This window comes from Symphalangus syndactylus, chromosome 12, assembly GCF_028878055.3.
Source record: "Symphalangus syndactylus isolate Jambi chromosome 12, NHGRI_mSymSyn1-v2.1_pri, whole genome shotgun sequence".
Lineage (NCBI taxonomy): Eukaryota > Metazoa > Chordata > Mammalia > Primates > Hylobatidae > Symphalangus > Symphalangus syndactylus.
The window spans coordinates 39,543,348-39,565,968 of NC_072441.2; the positions used below are offsets into that span (position 1 = coordinate 39,543,348).

At 37.9% G+C, this 22,621-nt stretch overlaps 1 protein-coding gene across 4 annotated transcripts in view; it reads right to left on the reverse strand.

Moving 5' to 3' along the window:
• ZNHIT6 (zinc finger HIT-type containing 6) overlaps positions 1–22,390 on the reverse strand; it is an 87,481-nt gene extending 65,091 nt beyond the window's left edge. For 2 of the 4 annotated variants that reach the window (XM_063624248.1, XM_063624249.1), the window contains exons 1-5: positions 21,451–22,242; positions 20,263–20,328; positions 20,070–20,176; positions 19,899–19,984; positions 15,970–16,073 (exon numbers count right to left, since the gene is read on the reverse strand). In XM_063624248.1, the coding sequence (XP_063480318.1) occupies positions 15,970–16,073; positions 19,899–19,984; positions 20,070–20,176; positions 20,263–20,328; positions 21,451–22,100 (1,013 nt within the window). In that variant the 5' untranslated portion in view covers positions 22,101–22,242. Of the gene's footprint in view, positions 1–15,969; positions 16,074–19,898; positions 19,985–20,069; positions 20,177–20,262; positions 20,329–21,450 lie in introns of all 4 variants that reach the window. The other 2 variants (XM_063624250.1, XM_063624247.1) reach the window with 2 other exon arrangements.
• Positions 22,391–22,621: the final 231 nt, after the last annotated feature.

The following is a 22,621-nucleotide window of genomic DNA, read 5'->3' on the forward strand; positions in this document are numbered from 1 at the left end:
TTTTTTTAATTACCAATTCTCATCACACTCCAACACTGATTAACCAACATATACCCAAAGAACACTAACGAGAGCTCACTAGACATTAAGGACAAAGAGACCAACAAGGAGATGAGTCCAACACGGACTTCTTTTTAGGGCAGCAAGTCAATCACCAATGTTGGGCACTGCATTTTTCCCTCCATTTCACGATTTTCATATGAAAGCTTCCTGTTCTTTATTGACACTACATAGCAAGAAGGCTCAATATACTATAAAGTCCAGAGTTAGGACGGAGGAGAGGTTAAGTGGACTTTGCGTTTGAATCCCATTTTAATAATTTATTTCTTAACATGTTCTTCAGCAAGAGACAATCTCTCTGTACCTCAGGCTTCTCATAGTAAAACAGGGATAACAATGGTATTTCTATCACAATTAAATGAATAAATAATATATCAAGAGTTTAGAGGCCGGGCACGGTGGCTCATGCCTGTAATCTCAGCACTTTGGGAGGCCGAGATGGGGGGATCACTTGGGGTCAGGAGTTCAAGACAAGCCTGGACAACATAGTGAAACCCCATCTCTACTAAAAATACAAAAAAAAAAAAAAAAATTGCCAGGATTGGTGGTGCGCAACTGTAGTCCTAGCTACTCAGAAGGCTGAGGCATAAGAATCACTTGAATCCGGGAGGTGGAGGCTGTAGTGAACCGAGATTGTGCCACGGCACTCTAGCCTGGGTGACAAGAGTGAGAAGACTATCTCAAAAAAAAAAAAAAAAAAAAAGAGTTTAGAACACAGTACTCAAAAATGTTACTGTTATTATCAAATACCGCCAGTGTCTTTAAACAGAGTATTTTGCCGTGATTTCATAAGCAAACTCTATTCACATTAAACTTAGTGTTTAGTGGAAGAGATGAAACTAGACACATTAATACCAGATTATAAAGGGCCCTGAATGCTCTGCTAAGCAGTATGGATTCTATCTTGTAATTAATGCACCATTAACAAAGGTTTTAAAGAACAGTGAATTGAAGAGCTTACAGGGAGATTCATCATCCTACTATTTAACTCTCATAATAAGTGTTTCCATAGTATATTCAGGACATTAATTTTTAGCCCTTGTTTACAGTTATTAAGAGAAGTATTCCCAACTACTTTTGAGAATCACATTGACATATCATGTCAGTTCAAATATGCTTAAAATTTTTACTTCTGATTTTTAAACACAGGTGACTCCATGAGGTAAGCTAAAGCTAGACATTCCACATGTGTTTTCAAAATACTGTATCACTAATTACATTAGAAATGTCTACAGGTTCCATCCTGGCCAACATGGTGAAACCCTGTCTCTACCAAAAATACAAAAATCAGCTGGGTATGGTGGCGTGCGCCTGTAGTCCCAGCTACTCGGGAGGCTGAGGCAGGAGAACTGCTTGAATCCCCCCGGAGGCAGGGGTTGCAGTGAGCCGAGATCGCGCCATTGCACTCCAGCCTGGTGACAAAGTGAGACTCCGTCTCAAAAAAAAAAAAAAGAAACGTCTACAGGTTATAAAAAACTACCAGTAAACTGTTTTACCAGAGAGCACAGCAAGTAGCAATAGTACATAACAATAGTTTGTTTTAAAAGCTTTTAATGTCAGGCATGGTTCTAAATATATGTATTAACTCCTTTAGTCCTTATAATTCTATGAGGTAAAATATTATTATTTCATTTTACAGATGAAAACACTAAGGTAGAGAGAAGAAAGTCACTCCTCCAAGGTCATTATTCAGCTGGAAAGCAGCAGAGCTGTTGGGATTTGAGCCCAGGCAGTGCTTCCTCTTAACTCTAGAGTCCATACTTTGATCTGCTATATTATTATGAGCTTTCTAGAATTGAAAGTTCAAAAATAAACTATGTATTTTTCTGTACTGCGAATTCAAGTGTATCTCAGTTACTTTTTATTTTAAATATCTGCCTCCATATTTTAAAATCATTTTTAAGAGGTATAGTAGACATTTTGACTATCTACTTAGCAATCATTCCCTACCTCTCACCACCATGCTTCGTAATCCATAACCATACCTTAATGAATGAACTCTATGCCTACCCTCTAGGGGTGTACCTTATGACTTCAGAAAATCAACATACTTTCCTGGACACAATGGCTCCAGATTAGGCAGATTACGTAGGCAGCCTAATCATGGTGAAGTTCAGGTTTTCTGTTTAGTAATGTTGGGAGAGAAGCACTCTGTCTGGATATTTACTATAACCCAAACTGTTACCAGCAATATCCTATGACTATGAGGATTACATGGACATCATAAAGGATACAATAAAGAATCAGGAAAAAAAAATGGGTCCTTGATGATGTAACCAAGTTGTTGTAATTGAAGTCCATCTACCTCTGAACATTCAGTTATGAGAGCCAAAATGTCCTTTGTATATAGCTCAAATCTGTTTAAACTGGGTATTCTATTTCATGCAAATATTAAGCACCCTAACTGATGCAAGGGATTGATACAAACATTTCTGCTATGTTTCTCTTTCATTTATAAGCAACAGAAAAAGAAGAGACACTAAAATTGTCAACTGGTATATCTGGAAGCAGCAAATAATACCTGATGAAATTTCAGGAAACAATTTTGTTCTACTGTCAGCTATAAAATCTTAATTTAAAGCTGAAAGAAAATCTAACAAATTTTGAACTCTTCAAGAAAAATACAAAATCTGTAAAATATCTACATAATCCTTCATTCACAGGCATTTAATCTTTTAAAATGTATTCCAAGATGAAAATCTGAAGTCTCTCAAAAATAAATGGAATCATTCCTTATAAAAATAATCTATTTTATTAGGATTAGTACCATGATAAGTGTTTTTTGGAAGCATGAATACAAAGAATCTGTTTAGTTACTTGGTATAGATTAAAATGACTAGAATTTGAGAGAATGAAAACCATAATTTTATGTCTCACATCATTATGTAAATACTTTGGAAAGTAATAGTTATATATTATATTTTTGCCCTTTTAAAAATTAGTACCACTACTGCATGAAAATAATAGGAAACAGGTTAACTATGTGGTATTGGCTTTAGTAGAAAGTATATTAAGAAAATGGATATAGCAGGTGAAGACTGAAATGAAATGAAAAAGATCCTTTTTACTTCCAATAATTGATGAATACTTGAGTACTTAAGCAGTTCTCAACTGGGAGTGGCTGGGAGTATGGGGACAATTGGAAATGGTTGGGCAGTTTTGGTTGTTCCAAAAATAGGGAGCATTTGAGGGATTTAGTAGGTAGGGGGCAAGGAATGGGAAATTCCTAAAATGTACGGGAAAGCCCCACAAAAGAAAAAAACTGTCCCATTCAAAAATGCCAATAGAGCCCCTACTAAGAAACACTAGAAAGTAGAAAGGAGACCAGATATAGGCATACCAAAAATGAATACCAGCACTAAATGCTAGCATCTGTTTCATATTAACTGCGGAGAAAATACGTACTATAGGAGGAACCTAGGCAAAATAGACATAATGGAGAAGATGAGCTATCATGTGTACTTTCACAGATGGCTAGAAAATATGGAAGAAAAAGACATTCTAGGATTTACAATGGTGACCACCCTGGGAACATTTAGTTGAATACATTAGGAAATAAGGTGGAGAGAGACTATAAAGATCCACATTCAGATACGGATCACTTGTACGAACAGGAAGATTTCCTGCTCAAAGTATGACTCTACCTAAACTCCCTGGCATGGCAGAGTGGGCCTCTCTCCAGCCTCATCTCCTATTGCTCAACAACCCCCCACTGGTTTTTAGGCACACCAAACTACTTACATTGTGCTAACTTTGCTACACTACGCTTTTGCATCTGATATTCTCACCACCAGAACCATCTTTCCCTCTGTCTAGATAAAAACCTAGAAATAAAAACTATTTCTCATCCTTTAAAAACATGCTCAAATTCTATCTTCTCTAGGAAGTCTTTCCTGTTCCCTGCTCTCAGTAAGTAACACTTCCCTCGAAAGGCTGGGGCAGGGAGCCCTCCTCTGTGCTACCACACCCCATGAGTACTCCCTCACAGCACTAACTATACTATGTTTTAAGAGTTTGCAGTCTTGTCTGCCCACTGACTGAACTAATTGAGAATAAGGTCAGTGACTTATAGGCACACAGATCAGTGGTTTTCAGGTAGAGGTAAACATCAGAATCATCTGGTGCTTTTTAGAAGATGTCCTTGGTCGGGCGTGGTGGCTCACACCTGTAATCCCAGCACTTTGGGAGGCCGAGGCGAGCTGATCACTTGAGGTCAGGAGTTCAAGACCAGCCTGGCCAACATGGTGAAACCCCATCTCTACTAAAAATACAAAAATTAGCCAGGCGTGGTGGGGCTTGCCTGTAATCCTAGCTACTCGGGAGGCTGAGGCAGAAGAATCACTTGAACCCAGGAGGCAGAGGCTGCAGTGAGCCGAGATCGTGCCACTGCACTCCAGCCTGGGTGACAGACCGAGACTCTGTCTCAAAAAACAAAAACAAAAACAAGAAGTACAGATGTCCTAAGGCTCTATAAATTAGCAAGTTCTGCTGGTCAAGCCCAGGTATCTATATTTCTGCATTTTGAAATTGCCTCACAGTTAATTCTGGCATGCACTCTAAACTGAAAACCACTAGTCATAAAACTGGTACTATTACTGTCTCCACCTTACAGATAAGGCAACAGGCACAGGGAAATAAGTAACTTGCCAAGAAAACTTCCTTACAAAGATTAAATTAAATTTGTTACGTTTAATAAAAAATAAACATTCAAGAAATATTAACTATATTGTTATTCCTCCTTTAAAAAGCAAATACAACGAAGAAGACTTGCTCTGTTTTGTTAAATGAGGAATACTTGAAATGAAGTATATTTCCAACTGCGTGGGAAGTAGCAACTTCAAATAAGAGGGGGATAAGAAGGAGTTAACCTCAGGCTATGGAATGGGGTACAGACAGTACAAGACTCAAAAATGAGATGACAAATTTCATCTACTGGCAATGCTGCCTATGGCCAATTGAGGTATCTCTGAGCTAATGACTTTTGTGGGCACAGAACCTTAAAGGATTCTAAGTAGCTGACCGTTATGGTGAGAACAAGTTTTAGAGAGGTGTATCTAACAGATAGGCTGCGTACGCTGGCTCACGCCTGTAATCCCAACACTTTGGGAAGCTGAGGCAGGCTGATCACCTGAGGTCAGGAGCCTGGCCAACACGGTGAAACCCCAGCTCTACTAAAAATACATAAATTAGCAGAGCGTGGTGGCGCAAGCCTGTAGTCTCAGCTCCCTGGTAGGCGGTCACACAAGAATCATTTGAACTCAGGAGGCAGAGATTGCAGAGCGCTGAGATCACGCCACTAACTCCAGCCTGGGTGACAGAGTAAGACTCTCAACGCTGGGTACGGTGGCTCATGCCTGTAATTCCAGCACTTTGGGAGGCCAAAGCAGGTGGATTACCTGAGGTCAGGAGTTCAAGACCAGCCTGGCCAACATGGTGAAACCCTGCCCCTAGTAAAAATACAAAAATTAGCCAAGTTTGGTGGTACGCATCTATAATCCCAGCTTCTCAGGAGGCTGAGGCAGGAGAATTGCTTGAACCCGGGAGGCAGATGGGGTTCCTCAACAGTCCAGAGTGAGATAAGAAGGGCCTGCATATGACACTACAGCTGATAAATGCTGCGGTCAAGGAGGCAGTAAGAAAGGGAGACATTTTAGAGGCATATCACAAAGGATGGACTTGGTGACTGGGAAAAGTCTTCCTTAACTGAAAGTTCGGGAACCTCAAGATGATCAAGTGTTTAGCTTTACATTTCTATGAATGCTGGCTAATTATTGCTGTGGAAAGTTACGCCCTCTGTGATGCTGTGTCACAAGAACTCCCTTACCACTGTCTGCATGGCTGCAGTGACTAAAGGCCCAATTGGGGAACCATTAGGATTCTATTCTTCCACACTATTTTTCTAAATCCTTGCTGTTCTTCTGAAATTCTTCCATCAAACCGTATCAAAGCTATTATGGCAGAGAAACCACAGAGCTAAAAATTTCAATCAGTTGACAAGTCTGTACTGGGCACCTATTATATAATCCCCCAAAGCTCAAAGCAAAATCCACTTGTCTCCTCATGACCACAACTGCTAAACCCACCATTTCATTTTCCTTTACTCTTTTCTAAAGCCAATTTGCAGCAAAGTACAAACCTATACTACTTATATATATAGGATATCATGTTAAAAAAAAAAAAAAAGTCCTGTGCTTTTAGAAGTACATTACCACATAACTGTTTAAGGAAAAAAGTGCTACTGACATTAATACAGGGGTAAATAGGTATATTACTGCAATATAATAAGGATAATGTAATTTTATCCAAAGAACAAAAAGTAATTTTTTGAATTCATAAAAGGTTTGTTATTTCTTTACAAGAGGGACACCTAGTGGCTGGCTTCTAAAACAGACTGAAGCTCTTAAATATTAAGTTGTTTAGTAATAGGCATACCTCTATTATCTTCATATTGTAAGTAAAAGACAGACACACAAACACAGAGCTAAAGAACCCTAGGTCAAAAGAATAAATTGAAAAGTTAAGGACTTTCAGTTCTAAGCTGTTAGTGGTAGAAGAATGGTAAGCAGAAGAACTGGATTGTTTAGAACTGTGGGCCAATATCATTTGGAGACAAATGTGGGGAAAAGAAGGTCAAAAATTGGGTCCATATCTGAGGAAATGGGTGGTTAGTCCACACAAAAGAGTCCAAGCAGACAGCAGTACCAGACTTACACAACTTCAGATACTGGGATTATTTACACAGATGAGAAGTGTTTTAAATTACTGAAGAAAAAAAGGAAGCTTACAACGTGAGTGAGTAAGGAATACAATTCTGTCTAAAAGACGAGAAAGATTTGGGAAAGAAACAGAGCTTCCAGGGAAAAATAAACTAAAAAACAAACAGCGCATAGGCTAAAAATATGATTAATTAGACAACTGAGGAGAGAAAGTGACTTGGACAATATAGCTGAATAAGTTACTTGGAACGTAGCAAAGACAAAGAAATTAAGGTAACTTATTACTTTTCCAGAATTGTCATATTTAGACAGCAGAACAAATCTCGAGGAATAAAAAGAAATCACACTGTGACACACATCATAGAAACTGCAGAACTCCAAAGACAATATTGAATATCTTCAAAGCAATCAGAAGAGAAAAGAAGGAAGACTATGTATAAAACAACAGTGTTCTCAATAGTGGCAAAAGAAGTGAGAAGTCAATGGAATATATAAATTAACTGAGTTCTAAAATAAATGTCAACTTAAGATATTTCATATGAAGCTAAACTATCATTCAAAAGGGGCTGGGTGTGGGGGCTCATGCCTGTAGTCCCAGCAGTTTGGGAGGCCAAGGTGGGAGGACTGCTTGAGGCCAGGAGTTCAAGACTAGCCTGGGCAACATAGCAAGACTCGGACTCTATTTTTTAAAAAGTAAAAAACAGATAAACAAAAAACAAAAGAGTGAGCTGTCTGACTATATATGAAATTTTAAAACAGGCAAAAGAAATGTACAGGGGGAAAAAAGGACAGGATGTCTCTAAGGAAGAGAGGAAATGACAAGAAAAACCTTTCTGGGGTGATGGTAATGTTCTGTTTATTCACAGGGACTGCATTATACAGGTGCATGTATTTGTCAAAACTCAGCAAATGTATATACTTAAGATTTGTGCATTTCATTATGTGTAAATTTTACATCAACAGACAAAAATGCAAACTATGGAACTCTAGTTAATGATGCTTAAGTATTCAGGGCATTTAGTCTGAAATGCACCAAAAATAAAATGGGTTAATGGATGGATAAATATCCGATAAAGCAATTATTGTAAAATACTGATGACAGAATTTAGGTGATGGGTATATAAGCATTCACTGCAAAATTTTCAAGTTTGTTTTATGTTTCAAATTTTTCTTTTCTTTTTTTTTTTTTTGAGACGGAGTCTCCGCTCTGTCACGCAGGTTGGAGTGCAGTGGTGTGATCTTGGCTCACTGCAAGCTCCGCCTCCCGGGTTCACGCCATTCTCCTGCCTCAGCCTCCTGAGTAGCTGGGACTACAGGCGTCTGCCACCACGCTTGGCTAATTTTTTGTATTTTTAGTAGAGACGGGGTTTCACCATGTTAGCCAGGATGGTCTCGATCTCCTGACCTCCTGATCCGCCTGCCTTGGACTCTCAAAGTGCTGGGTTTACAGGCATGAGCCACCATGCCTGGCCTCAAATTTTTCATAATAAAATATTGGAAAAAAACTTTAAATAGGTAAAACTAATCTACAAAATTGAAAGTTAGGGGAAATAGGAAACTTGGGAGGAGGTGGTAGGTATTCCCATGGGGGGCAGTAAAGACTTCTGGGGTGCTGGTAATGTTTTTGATCTTGGTACATTAATGATTTGTGTGCTTTTTTGGTATGTATTGTATTTCCATTAAAAAATGAAAATAATATGGGCACGGTGGCGCACATCTGTAATCCCAGCACTTTGGGAGGCTGAGGTGGGTGGATTGCCTGAGCTCAGGAGATCAAGACCACAGTGGGCAACATGGCAAAACTTCCTCTCTACTAAAACACAAAAAAATTAACCAGCATGGTGGCAGGCACCTACAGTCCCAGCTACTCGGGAGGCTGAGGCAGGAGAATTGCTTGAACCCAGAAGATGGAGGTTGCTGTGAGAAGACTGAGATTGCACCACTGCACTCCAGCCTGGGTGACAGATGGAGACCCTGTCTCCAAAAAAAAGAAGATGAAATAGATATTTTAAGACAAAAACTGAAAAAGCATATTTTTATAAGGCCCTCACTAAAGAAATCTTACAAAGGAGAACAAAATGATCCTAAAAAGAAGGTCTGAAAAAATGTTTAAAAAGGAATAAAAATACTGGTATATATGTGGGTAGATTATACTTTTGTCCATTTTACTGATGAGGAAAATGAGATATAGAGTTAAAACCACAAAACTAGTAAACATCACAGCTGGCATTTGAAGCCACTATATTTTGTTCGGCTTCAGAAAAAAACAAATAATTGATTAAAAGAAACAGAGATCAAAGAGACATTTCTCCCATGGTTATATACATGGAGACCACTGGTTAGAGTAACATGTAATGCCCTTAAAGAAAGTTCAGCAAGATTCTAAGAGCTATTTCTTAGCATGTCCTTAATCAACATTAACAGCTTCAGTCCAAACTCTACTACCAGAGGGGACAAAACAACATGGTTCAGGCCGGGCGCGGTGGCTCACACCTTTAATCCCAACACTTTGAGAGGCCGAGGCAGGTGGATCACAAGGTCAGGAGATCCAGACCATCCTGGCTAACAGGGTGAATCCCTATCTCTATTAAAAATACAAAAAATTAGCCGAGTGTGGCGGCGTGTGCCTGTAGTCCCAGCTACTTGGGAGACTGAGGGAGGAGAATGGTGTGAACCTGGGAGGCAGAGATTGCAGTGAGCCGAGATCGTGCCACTGCACTCCAGCCTGGGCGACAGAGTGAGATTCTGTCTCAAAACAAACAATCAAAAAACATGGTTCATCTGTGAAGTTTTTCTTATCCAACAGACACAAAGTATATACCAAATTGAACTCATATATTTAAGCTGATTCCCAAAGGGATTCAGATCCAAATAATTGCTAATTTATTAACTGCATTTCTTTTTTTTTTTAGAGACAGGGTCTCACTCTGTCGCCCAGGCTGGAATGTAACGGTGCAATCATGGCATTCACCATCACACCTAGCTGATTTTTAAATTTTCTGTCCAGATGTCTTCTTGCTTTAGAACCACTAATTTAAAGTGAGCTTCCTTATCTTTCAGACAATTGTTTTAAACTCCAATTCTTTTTTTTCACTGAACATGTCATGGACAGTATTCCATGACAATACTTCTACGTCTAATTGTTTTTGCATAATGGCTGCATGGAATTCCACAGTATGAAGGTGCCATCATTTACTTAACTCAGTCCATACTAAAGGATACTTTAGGTTGGTGCCAGTTTTTACACTACTAAAAACAATACTGCAATAGATATATGTGTACATATATCTCTTGATGGTAGATCATCTACAAATATGTTTGTAGGCTAAATTCCTTGAGTACTTATTTATAACATTTTAAGATGTAATATACATTTTATACAACAAAATATATAACATTCTGAGAAACATTACCAAATTGCCTTCTAAAATGACTGTACCAATTTAACTATCAAGAACAATGGAAGAGGAAAATGGCCTGGTTAACCCATACTTTCATTATATTAGATGTTATTAATGTTTATCAGCCAAATACTATGTATGTAGATATATCTTTCTATGACCATCTATTCTTTTTGTTTTTGTTTTTTTGTTTTGTTTTGTTTTGTTTTTTGGAGACAGAGTCTGGCTCTGTCTCCCAGGCTGGAGTGCAGTGGTGCGATCTTGGCTCACTGCAAGCTCCGCCTCCTGGGTTCACACCATTCTCCTGCCTCAGCCTCCCGAGTAGCTGGGACTATAGGTGCCCGCCACCACGCCCAGCTCATTTCTTGTATTTTTTTTTTTTTTAGTAGAGACAGGGTTTCACTGTGTTAGCCAGGATGGTGTCGATCTCCTGACCTCGTGATCTGCCTACCTCGGCCTCCCAGAGTGCTGGGATTATAGGCGTGAGCCACCGTGCCGGCCGACCATCTATTCTTATCCTCTGCCCCTTTCCTAATTAGTTGCTAGTCTTTTTTTCTTAATAATGCATAAGCACTCTGTGTCATATATGTTAAAGACTTTTTTGGTCCAGTCTTTTGACTTTATTATGATCTTTTTTGCCATGTAAATTTAGTTATTATTTTCCTTTTGGCTTCTGGATGGGATGTTTCTCCTCTTCAAGATTATGAAAATATTCCAGTATTTTTATTTCATTTTAAGATTTTGATCCACCTGGATGTTATTTAGTAAAAGATTCAGCATTTCCTCTCAAATGGCAAGCTGTTTCAACTCTATTTATTGAATAAGTAATTATTTATACTAATTTGAAATGTTACCTTGATCATATACCAGCAAACCAAATATACTATTTATTTTCTATGATCTAGTTACAGATTTCTAGGCCAACACCATAAAACTACTATAATTTAATAAATTTTAATGAGTCCAGCCTCATCATACTTTTTTCAGATTTTTCCAGGCACCTCTGCCATGTCATTCTTCAAAATAAACTTCAGTTATTTATGAACTGTCTTATTAATAAATAAATAACAACAAACAAAATCCCATTGATATTCTGATTAGGATTGCATGAGACTTAAAAGATCACTTAAGAAACAATATTGAGCTTTTTAAGAATATAGCACTTTTTTCCATTTATTCAAATCTTTTAAGTCATTCAGGAGAATTTACATTTTCTTCATATAGGTCTTTCATATTTCTTTCAACAGATTTGATTAGCACTGGGTGAAAGTGAACATAAAGCTATAGACCCTACAAAGAGATGAGGTAAAGGAATTACCTCTGAAAAAGCCACTATTTTAAAGTAGCTTGGGATCTACTCCAAAATAAGCAGGAGAGCCAACATTTCCTTATCAAGCTTCTCTATTTTTAACAGAGAATGTCAACCTTGCTTTGGCTGAACTTATATAAGCCTCCCTGAACTTAACTTTATTGATTACAGCTATCCACTATGATACTCCTGCAAATTCCTCTAAAATAGTCCTCTAAAATTCATCCTCATTGCATACATTTTTGACTTCACAGACTTCACCTCACTTTGACTATTCAGTGAAAATTGCAGTACTTATTCTTAGAAAAATTCACACATCACATAATTTCACACATAATTTTAGGAGAGTCAGTGAAAATGCCTGCCATAAAGGGTGTCTGGATTAGAATGAACCTATTCCAGTCAGCTGCTACAATCACCTTCTGATAGGTCTACAGAGTAATTCAGGTACAATGGCACATTCATCACACTTCATATGCGGGCTTTTACATTAAAAATTTTTTTAAAAAAAAATAAATGTAGACTTTATAGAAAAGTTACGAAAACAGTACAAAAGATTCTTCATTCAGATTCCTCAAAAGTTAAAACATTTAAATTTTAAGCAACATCAACTTGAGATTTTGACTATATTGCAGCTCAAGCTGCTTAAACAAGCAATCAATTTAATATCTAGGGAGTATTAATAATAATCTTAGTACAAGACCAACTTCTCATACCAACAATTCCAAAATCTCCAAAACTGAAAGATTTTTAACTCCTTCAGCAGCAAAACCTAACTGAGTCAGTCTATAGTCATTATTTACCCATTATAAGGTAAACATTTATAGGTTTCACTGCACAAATAGTGCTGTTTGATTACACAGTGCTATCCCAGACCTATGAGGGGTGAATGGAATATACAATAAATGTGGCATATTCCTAAGGATTTCAGTGAAGGGAATGTAAATTTTCATTGTCACTATATATTATTTAGTATGTGCCACGTACTACTTTAGTTATTATTAAAATTTCATTTAATCCTCTCAATAACCTGGTAAGTCAGATTTTGCCCAAGGTCACCTAATGTATAATCAAACAGTAGAGACAACATGAAAATTTACATTTATCAAAGCTATAACCAACTTTTGACAGTTAATAGAAAAAAGTATTGAAAACTAGTCTCTTAGAATACTGGGGGCATGGGAGCTGAACAGAATTCTTTGAAAAAATTTCATTTCCCCTTCTTCCCTCTTTCCAGCAAATACCATCACAATCATCTAAAACCTTGCTCATTTTCATGTGAACAGCTGATAAGATACAAATATCTCAAAGTAACTCTTAAATGTCTATTTTTTTCTCTTAAAGGTGAAGTATAAGACACCAGAATCCTGATTCTGTCTACATTATATTAATTATCTAGACCAAGAAAAGATTGATTAGAACTATACATTCAATAAGTACATCTTCTGTATTTATCTAAATCAGTGGTTTTCAAACGGGGGTGATTCTGCCTCCTGCAGTGGACATCTGGCAATGTCTTAACAAGAAATTAAAAATCCAAGAGCTCAACCTTTCTAATAAAACTGCCCACAAAAAAGTTTGGTGATATTCAACAAAAGTTAAGGTATAACCAAAATAGGCACTCATACTTTCTTGATGAAAGTACAAAGTGGTAATGTTTTATGGAGACAATGTAGAGTTTTTCTCAAAAGTTTAAATACATTGTACTCTCTAATCCAGTAATTCTGCTTTCTAGGAATTGATCCTACAAAAAAAAAAGCCAGGGAAGCACACAAAACAATTTGTTCAAGGCTGTTTAATACCGTGTTATTTATAAAAATTAAAAACAAGACAAAAATGTTCATGAATATGGGAATAATTAAATGAAACAGGATATAGTCAAAGGTGGAATACCCTATTTAAAAATAATGAGGCAGATTTGCATTAACAAGAAAAGAGGTTCACAATATATTGCTAAATGGAAAATCTGGCTGCAGGAAAAAAAGATGTGCATTTATTAACAAAAAATTAATGTTTAACTTGAGCAGAGTCATGTCACTTTATATATTTTAAGTATTTTATATTATGTTTTACTTTATTAGATGAAAAAAGGAGAAAACATGATTAGAAGGAAATGTTACGAAATTTTATTAGTGGTCAACTCTAGATAGTGGAATTATAGGTGATATTTTTCCTTTAAACTTTTTAATGATACAGATGTATTATTTTTACAATAGCTACTATAAACTGATTCCTTCCCACATGCCAGTTACTGCCTATGTGAATTAATACACTAAAAGGCCACAACTCTACAAGGTAGCTATCATGAGCTCCATTTTGCAGATGGTAAAAGACTAAGAAATGGATTCTAAAGCCTATTATTACATACTATGTTGCTAATCTCCTCCCGGGAAACACTAAAAATGTAAGAAAACTGATCACAAATCTCTATAAATTTATGAGCAAAAGACTAATGCAAGAAGAATCTGATTTGCCATTTCAGAGACACAGGGAGTTTCAAAACAACCAAAAATATACTAAACCCGGAAAATATACTGAGTGTAATATTCTTGGTAAAAACTTCCCGCATACCTTCATGTATCTACAGACAAAAAAATGCTATACTTGAGGCCATCTGCTTTTCATTACTGAGAACTAATCTCTGATTACAATCATTCTGAATAGTTTCTTTCACAAAACAGGAACACATTTTATATTTGAGAAAGCACTAACCAGTTACCATAAACTTCTAACCAGTTACCATAAACTTCAAATTATGTCAATTTCTAAATATGTCAGTTTCAAAATGCACAAAAGAATCATCTCACACTTGATAAATTCAAGACATTACTTTACTTTTTTTTTGAGACAGGGTCTCATTCTGTCACCCAGACTGGAGTGCAGTGGTGCAATCTTGGCTCACTGCAACCTCCGCCTCCTGTGCTCAAGTGATGCTCCCACTTCAGCCTCCTGAGTAGCTGAGACCACAGGTGGGTGCCACTGCACCTGGCTAATTTTTGTACTTTTAGTAGAGACAGGGTTTCACCATGTTGCCCAGGCTGGTCTCAAACTCCTGGCCTCAAGGGATCCACCTGCTTCAGCATTACTTTACTTCTGGATGACAACCAGGAAAAACGAAAAACCATTTTTACAAATATTTATCTCTTATAACATACAAAATAAATGGAAAACGTCATCTTCTAATTATGTTAATAGCTTTGAAAAGATAGAAGTTTTACTAGAATAATGATAATTCTGATGGCTTTGTCTTTTCAATTTTTGGAAGAGTACAACTGGAAAGGCACCATAGAGTTTACCTGGGTCAACTCCCCACATCATACAACTGAGGCCAAGAGAAAGGAAGGTGATTTGTTCAAGGCCCCACAGTTACTAAGAGGCTGAAAAGGAGGGACTTCCTCAAGTTTTTAAAAATTCTAAATCCAAAATCTTGACTTCTGAAAGGTATTATCTGATAATTTAGTTGGCTACTTAAAGTACTTTGGGATCCTGTTCTCCTCTGTACTCTTGGGGCCTTTTCAACCCAACATTTTCAGACAGCAGCAAACTAATCTCTGTTATATTATCTGTACTCAAGAGTTCAAAGTCCCCTTCTTCTCCATTGACAGCTTTTAAATGAAATCTTATTTGGAAACCCAGTGGAGAAAGAAAATAAAAGCAGAGCTGCCTTGATTAAAATAGTACAGGGGTCCTGTTTTTACTCGTTTTGTCCTGGAAGCCCCTGAAATACTTTCTTGGTACCTTAGGTCTCAAAGAAACAGTTAATTTCTAATCTATGAGAGTGTTCCAGGGCGCTGCTACTCAAAATATGTTTCTCAAACAATCAGCATCACTGAGGAGCTTGTTAGAAATGCCCAATATCAAACTCCAACCCAGGCCTACTGAAAAATCACAACAAGCATACTTAACAAGATGCCTAGGTGACTGGTATGCACATTAATGTTTGAGAAGCTTCGCAAATGATAGGAAGACACACACACACACACACACTGCAAACCCAATTTTTTTTTTTTTTTTTTTTTGAGACGGAGTCTCGCTCTGTCGCCCAGGCTGGAGTGCAGTGGCGCAATCTCGGCTCACTGCAAGCTCCGCCTCCCGGGTTCACGCCATTCTCCTGCCTCAGCCTCTCCGAGTAGCTGGGACTACAGGCGCCCGCCACCACGCCCGGCTAATTTTTTTTGTATTTTTAGTAGAGACGGGGTTTCACCATGTTAGCCAGGATGGTCTCGATCTCCTGACCTCGTGATCCGCCCGCCTCGGCCTCCCAAAGTGCTGGGATTGCAAGCGTGAGCCACCGCGCCCAGCTAAACCCAAATTTTTATTAGAGTTACATGACATACAATTACTACAGTTATCTTGTCATGGACCAATAACAAACAGTTTACAGAACCACACTTGGGGTAGCAATGCTCTATAGCAACCAAACCTTAAAGAACGATCCTGATCAAATCAGAACACCTGATATACTAAAAAGTTAGAAACTTACTTCTTATCAAAAAAGGTTGAATTCTCCTTCCTCTTGGTGAATCCATTGGGTAGAAGTTTCAAGTTAATACCTTGCCTCCGGGCACGATTTTTTATAAAGTACATCTAACAACAAAAACCAAACAGACAAATTAATTTTTAAATTCCTTAAATTTAAAAAGTGAGTAAAACAATGTTCAATAATAGTTAAGATTTACTGAGAACCTAAGTGTTACAACAGCTCTAAGCAGTAATCTCATGTAATCTTCACAATGATACTATTAGAATAGGTATTATCATCTCCATTTTAGCAATAAAAATTAGTGAGATCCCAACATCATACAGCTATCCCAGAGAGATAGAACCTGTATTCAAACCCTGGTCTGTCTAATTCCAGAGCTTGTGTTTTTAACCATATGTTCTATGAGCCAAAGAAGAATTTAATGGAGATTAAAACAAACAAAAACACAGGTCATTTGGCAATCACAGGGGCTACCTACACAATTCTTGATTTCTTTTACCGATGGTTTTACCAGTTAGCTGTATATATATCACTGATTTTATTACTAGACAGCTCACTCAAGGGAAGAGCCATGGCATTGCCTAGTACAAGGCCTAGCTTAAAGTAACCACTGTTGTGGGAAGCACAAAATGGGATATGAGAACATTCTGGCTCTGACATGTGTTATTACATTGACCACCTGGGTTGATTAAGCTAAACTGGGCAATTCCAGAGTTACAAAGGAAGTAATACCAGATTTTTATTAAGTTAAGGAAGAAGAAAGATCACTCAAAGAAAAGGCAAAATATAAATGCAAGTTTTTTGTTAAGTGAATAGGGATCTAGAATTTGCGATGTAAACAGTCAGAATCAAGTCATAAGCCAAAGGAAAGGATGGATCAGCTATCACTGGCTAAGTAGGAAACTGTTTTAAGAAATTACAGGTAATTTTATAATTTAGAGGACTTTGGTTTCAGTAATGGTAGTGATAATTATAAATAATTATAATAGCAGTGACCAACCCTCCTAATATACCTTCAGGATAAGGGTGAACCAGAAACAATCTCTACTTTTAGAGCAAGCTAGGAAACTTGTATGGTTACACTGAAACAGAGGAAAAAAGAAAAAAAATCCATTAGCAGTTATGGCTATGGGCCATCCCTTGCTTAGATTTGCAATTATTTTGCCTTGAAAACAGCACTGAATAGCCATACTCTAGAAAAAAGGAAGTGGGAGGACTTAATCAGATAACAAGTTTCAGTAAAAAACGACAATAATTCAGAGAGCATAGTATTGGTGCAGGATATACCAGTAGGCCAACAGAATGGAAAAGACAAGGCCACAAAATGACCCAAGCATATAGGGATGCTGATTTATGACAAAGGTGGTCCTACAGAGCAGTAGGGAAAGGATGAACTTTCCAATAAATGGTGCTGGGAAAAGTGGATTATCCATATGAAAAATTAAATGGGAACTCCTCTGTACATGATACCAAAAATCAATTCCAGTTAAAGACATAAGTGTAAAACACAACAGTATAAAGCTTTTAGGCAATTAACTATAAAAGAATAACTTCCTAATTTCAAGGTAGAGATGGATTTCTTTATAAACATATAAACCTACTAACTATAAAGGAAACAAATGATAAATTTGACTACATTAAAACTAAGAACATCCATTCACCACAAGACACTATAAAACGAAAAGACAAGACAGAGACTAGAAGAAGGTATTTATAACATACAACCAACTTGCACTAGCATCCAAGAAATACCAAGAATTCTCACAAACCAGTAAGAAAAATAAAGCTGACCAATGAAAAGATGAGCAAAAGACTTGAACAGGCACTGCATAAAAGAGGAAATCCAAATGGCCGATAAAGTATTTGAAAGGTGGTTCAATCTCATCAGGAATTAAAGAACTGCACATTTAAAACCACAATAAAATTACACAGCCAACAGAATGACAAAAATTTTTAAAGTCTTACCAAACTAAGTATTGGCGAGAATATGACAATAGGTACATTCATACACTATTGGTGAGAGTGTAAACTAGTAAAATCACTTTGGAAAATGTTTTGGTAACATCTAGGCAAATGGAAGATATGCATACCACACAACAAAGCAATTCTATTCCCGGGTATAAACCCTAGAAACACATGTTCACACACATACTATAATTCATAGATAAAAGTAGTGCCATTGTTTCTAAACTGTTTTTTATTCTTACAGAAAATCCAAAATCCATAAAAAAACAAAATGCATAAACAAATTGTGGTATAGTCCTAAGATAGAAAAAAATATTAAGAAATGAGAAAAGACCAGAGAAGGGCATAAAAGGGTGGCATGGAACTTCTGGGAAGCCAGTAATGTTCTAATTCTAGACTGGGGTGGTAGTTACATGAATATTCATTTTATAATTATTCATTATACTGTGTATTTCCATTTTGTGATTTTTAGAAAATATACATGCTATATTTCACAATTTAAAAAAATTGTAAAGTAATTTAAGTAGAATTTTAACTATGCCTAATTAAGTTTGAGGAAAAATAAGAGTTGCTATATGAATAATTTTCTTTCAGATATGTGTAATGTAATTATGTCTGTACCAATAATACCAATAAAATAAGGTGTTTAAAAGGTATTAAAATTCTGCAACTCCAATACTAAAATGAACACAATTCCAGGATATGATTTAATCACAACATAAACGAATTTCTACAACACCAGTTGACAAATATTCCAAATACGTAAGCTTTAATTTTGCATAGTATTTAAGGAATTAAAAAAGGAATGCAAGAGTATGAAAATTAAGTGTATTAGAATAGCAGGTCTTGTCAGCTCTTCCTTCAAAATCAGAATCTAATCCCTTCCCAATAATTCCAACAGTATACCCAAGCCACGATTATCTCACAAGGATCATGGGAAGAGCTGCATAATCGGTCTCCCTGCTTCCAATCTTCCATTCTTGCCCCCCTGAAGTCCACAAAGCAGCAAGAGTGGTTTTTCAAAAGGCAAATTTATGTTCAAAACCCTTCCATGGTTTCCATTTGCACTTAGAATTAGAAACCCTCACCAGTTTCTTTTCTTTTTTCTTTTGAGATAGAGTCTCACTCTGTTGTCCAGGCTGGAGTGTAGTGGCCCAATCATGGCTCACTGCAGCCTTGACCTTCCTGGGCTCAGGTGATCCTCCCGCCTCAGCTTCTCAAGTTGCTGGGACTACAGGGGCACGCCACCACGCCTGGCTAATTTTTGTATTTTTTTATAGAGACGGGTTTTCACCATGTTGCCCAGGCTGGTCTTGAACTCCTGAGCTCAAGTAATGCTCTGGCCTCAGCCTCCTGAAGTGTTTGGATTACAGGCATGAGCCACTGCACCCAACTCCTCACCAGTTTCTCTAACTTCATTTTCAATACTCTCCTCCTCACTCACTATGCTTCAGTTACCTTGCCAATCTTTTAATTCCTCAAACCAGACATCCTTGTTTCTGACTCAGGTCTTTCCTTTTACTTTTGTCCCTACCTGGAATAACCTGCCTCCAAATGTTCACATGACAGCCTCTTTCTCAGCACTCAGATCACTGCTTACATATCATCTCTTAGAGAAGCTTCTCCTGACCACTGTATCGGAAACAGTACCCTGACAATCTCTCCCCAACAAAGACCATTTTCATTCTCTCTTTAATCTCTTGAGCCTTCTTTATTTTCTATATGAACTTAACTCTATCTGAAGTTACATTTGTTCCTCTACTCATCTCCTATATCTCCCACTAAATACAACTCTACGAGGGGATGGACTTTGTTTGGGTCACAGCCATATCCTTAAGTAATCAGAATAGCTCTATATCATGGTAGCCACTTAATATATTTGGTAAGTTAAAAAAAAAAAAAAAAGAAGAATCTAATTGATTTGAAGGACTTCTAACTGGAAGAAATTAGGAAAAAAATCTTACATGTTTATTGCTTATTGGTCTTTTCAAAAAAGCATCTCTAGAAATATGGTCCGCTGTTCTTGCCACATCTTCCAAAAATCGATAATCTAAAAATTTCAAAACAGAAGAATAAACAAATGACATATACCAATGGCCAGGAAGCCTCAATTTGCTATGCATAAAGTGGCTTACCACTTAGGAGATTCATTTCAGTAAACTGTTGTATTGAAACGTATGCAGTTTTATCTCGAACTCCATTACATGTCAGTTCTGCTTTGTGTTTCTTTACACAGGGCAAACTGAAAAGACAAAGGGGAAGTACTTTTATATTTTAGGGTAAGAAAGGTACAGATACAGGTTAAAAGGTAGGAAGTTACATGTATACCTGCAGGAATATCGCATACAACGTGGACATCTGTACTTTGCTTCTTCTGTACCACAAGTTTCACACCTACAAAAGCCCACATGTAACATTAAATTATCAAATATTAATTTTATTTATTTATAAACTTAGAATGTCCCAATCAATTTATAAACTCAGTGACAAGTAACTCTGATAAAATATTTGATAGTTGTTGAACATCATTTGAAAATTCTTCTCTATGAAACCTTCCCAAAACAACTACATTTCCAATGCTGTTAGTGATATGTAACTCAGGAAAATGTATTAAAATTTTTAAAACCCATCTCGCTTTTGACTTCTTTTTCTACTATAATCAGGGAATGAGATTATTCACTCATATTTTAACTTATGATTCCCAGAAATGTGGTAATGATTGTATGTGTGTGTATCCAGAAGTCCAATTCATGAGCTATGTTTAGGTATTTTTAAAGCACACACCAGAAAAAGAATATAAGGCCAAGTGAAATTTAGAGAGTAGTAGTACCATCTTTTCCTGAACTCCACACCTAATCTAGAATGAGCATCGAAATAATCTAGAAATGCCATGTAACCCATCATTTGTCCTCAACTGCTCTTCTATGCTCCTGGGATACTGACAACCAAACTACAGTTATTTCTATTTCGCCCACTGTGTTCTAGACGGGAATATTCCCAAGAATCTGACTACTCTTATTTCCTTTGTCACATAATCCACACAGTAAGGAAATTAAATCAAAAGCAATAAATATTCACAGCACCCATGAAGAAGCTTGATAATTGAGGTCAAGTGTATTTTTGCCTAATTTTAACTTAATCTACTTTGTCTTTGTTGGTTTTATTAGACTTTCTCATTTCTATTCTCTCTCAAACGAATACCAAGTAAAGAGCATATTAAGTCAAGCCAGATCCAGTTCCAACTGATCTTTTGGTCCCCAGAATTTTCACTTTCCTAACTTGACCATTACCCATTGGACACTACCAATTTCATATATTTTCACTGAATTTGTTGTGTTGTCATCTACAACACCCTCCACTTCCCAACCCACCCCCACGAACGCCGTCTGACTCCAGAAACCCAAACTTGTGCTCATTTTTCATTATTCCACCTTCTCCTGATACTGTGGTTTCCTTCACTCTAGACATGAGGACTCCACAGCTTTATTCCCCTAAATGGAATTCCCCATGCCCTACCTTGACATGGCCAGTTTCCGCTTGCAGCCCACAGGGTGATTTATCGGAGGCTCTTCTTTCACCTTTGTATCATCCACGATTTCTTTCTTCAGGAAATCCTTCTCTTCTTTTACACCCTCTCCATGCATCACTTCCTCTTTTATGCATTGACCAACAAACTTCTCCTGTTTTATCTCCAAGTTATCCTTCTCTTCCTTCACTTCTGACCAGTCCATTACCTCGTCCTTTACCTTCTCTTCCTTTACCTCTGGGTCACCCACCTTCGCTTCTTTTACCACTAAACTACTATCTGTCTCCTGCTTCGCCTCCAATACGCCTGCGTTCTCATCCTTCACCTCAGGCCTATCCTCCACCTCCTGTTTTACCCACCGGCCAGACAACCTGCCTTCTGCACCTGGCCAGTCTATCATTTCCTGCTTCACTACCGTTAAGTCCATCGGTATTTCCTCTGGCCTTTGTCCGCTTCCTTCCTCTCCATCTATCTCCTTCATCCCTGTCAGCCCTTTCCCCTCCTCTCCGCCGCCGAACTCCTTCGCCCCTGCTAAGTCCCTTACTCCCTCCCTGCCAGGCTCTGGACTTGGCCGCACCCCCTCAGCTACGCTGTGGAGACCTCCCCCAGACTTCCCTTCATTTTCAGCAGCAAACTCCATCAACTCACGATCCTTGACCTCTGCTGCCACTCTATCCTTCAATGCGGCTGCTGCACACCAGTAAGAGGAATTACCGGTCGGAACGCCTACGGCGGCCCACGTGTGGAGCCAAGCAGCCACAAGCCCAGAATAGCCTGCTTGACGCGACTGCTCGAATAGCCGTAAAGCTACGCTTTTGCGCCTCGCCCCTTCACGACTTGTAGAGCTCTTTACGGCTCTGCGGAGGCCGTGCCGGATTCTCTGGGCCGACAAGCGTAACTGCGTGACTTGCCCACTGGGATTTTCGTCTCCCGCCTGGTTTCCGCCACCCCCTTCCCTTAGGGAAGCCTCGTGGGCCACACCCTAGGCCATCCTCCACGCCCTACTGGGTGTAAAGAGTGGAGGAGACCCGCAGAGGGAGAGAAGCGAAACCCTTACACTCTGGAAAAGGGAAAACCCACCCTAATCTGTGTTAACCATTAAATCCGATCTTGTATGAAAATAGAGGACACACCTGATGTTAGGCCTTTCCAAGTTTAGTT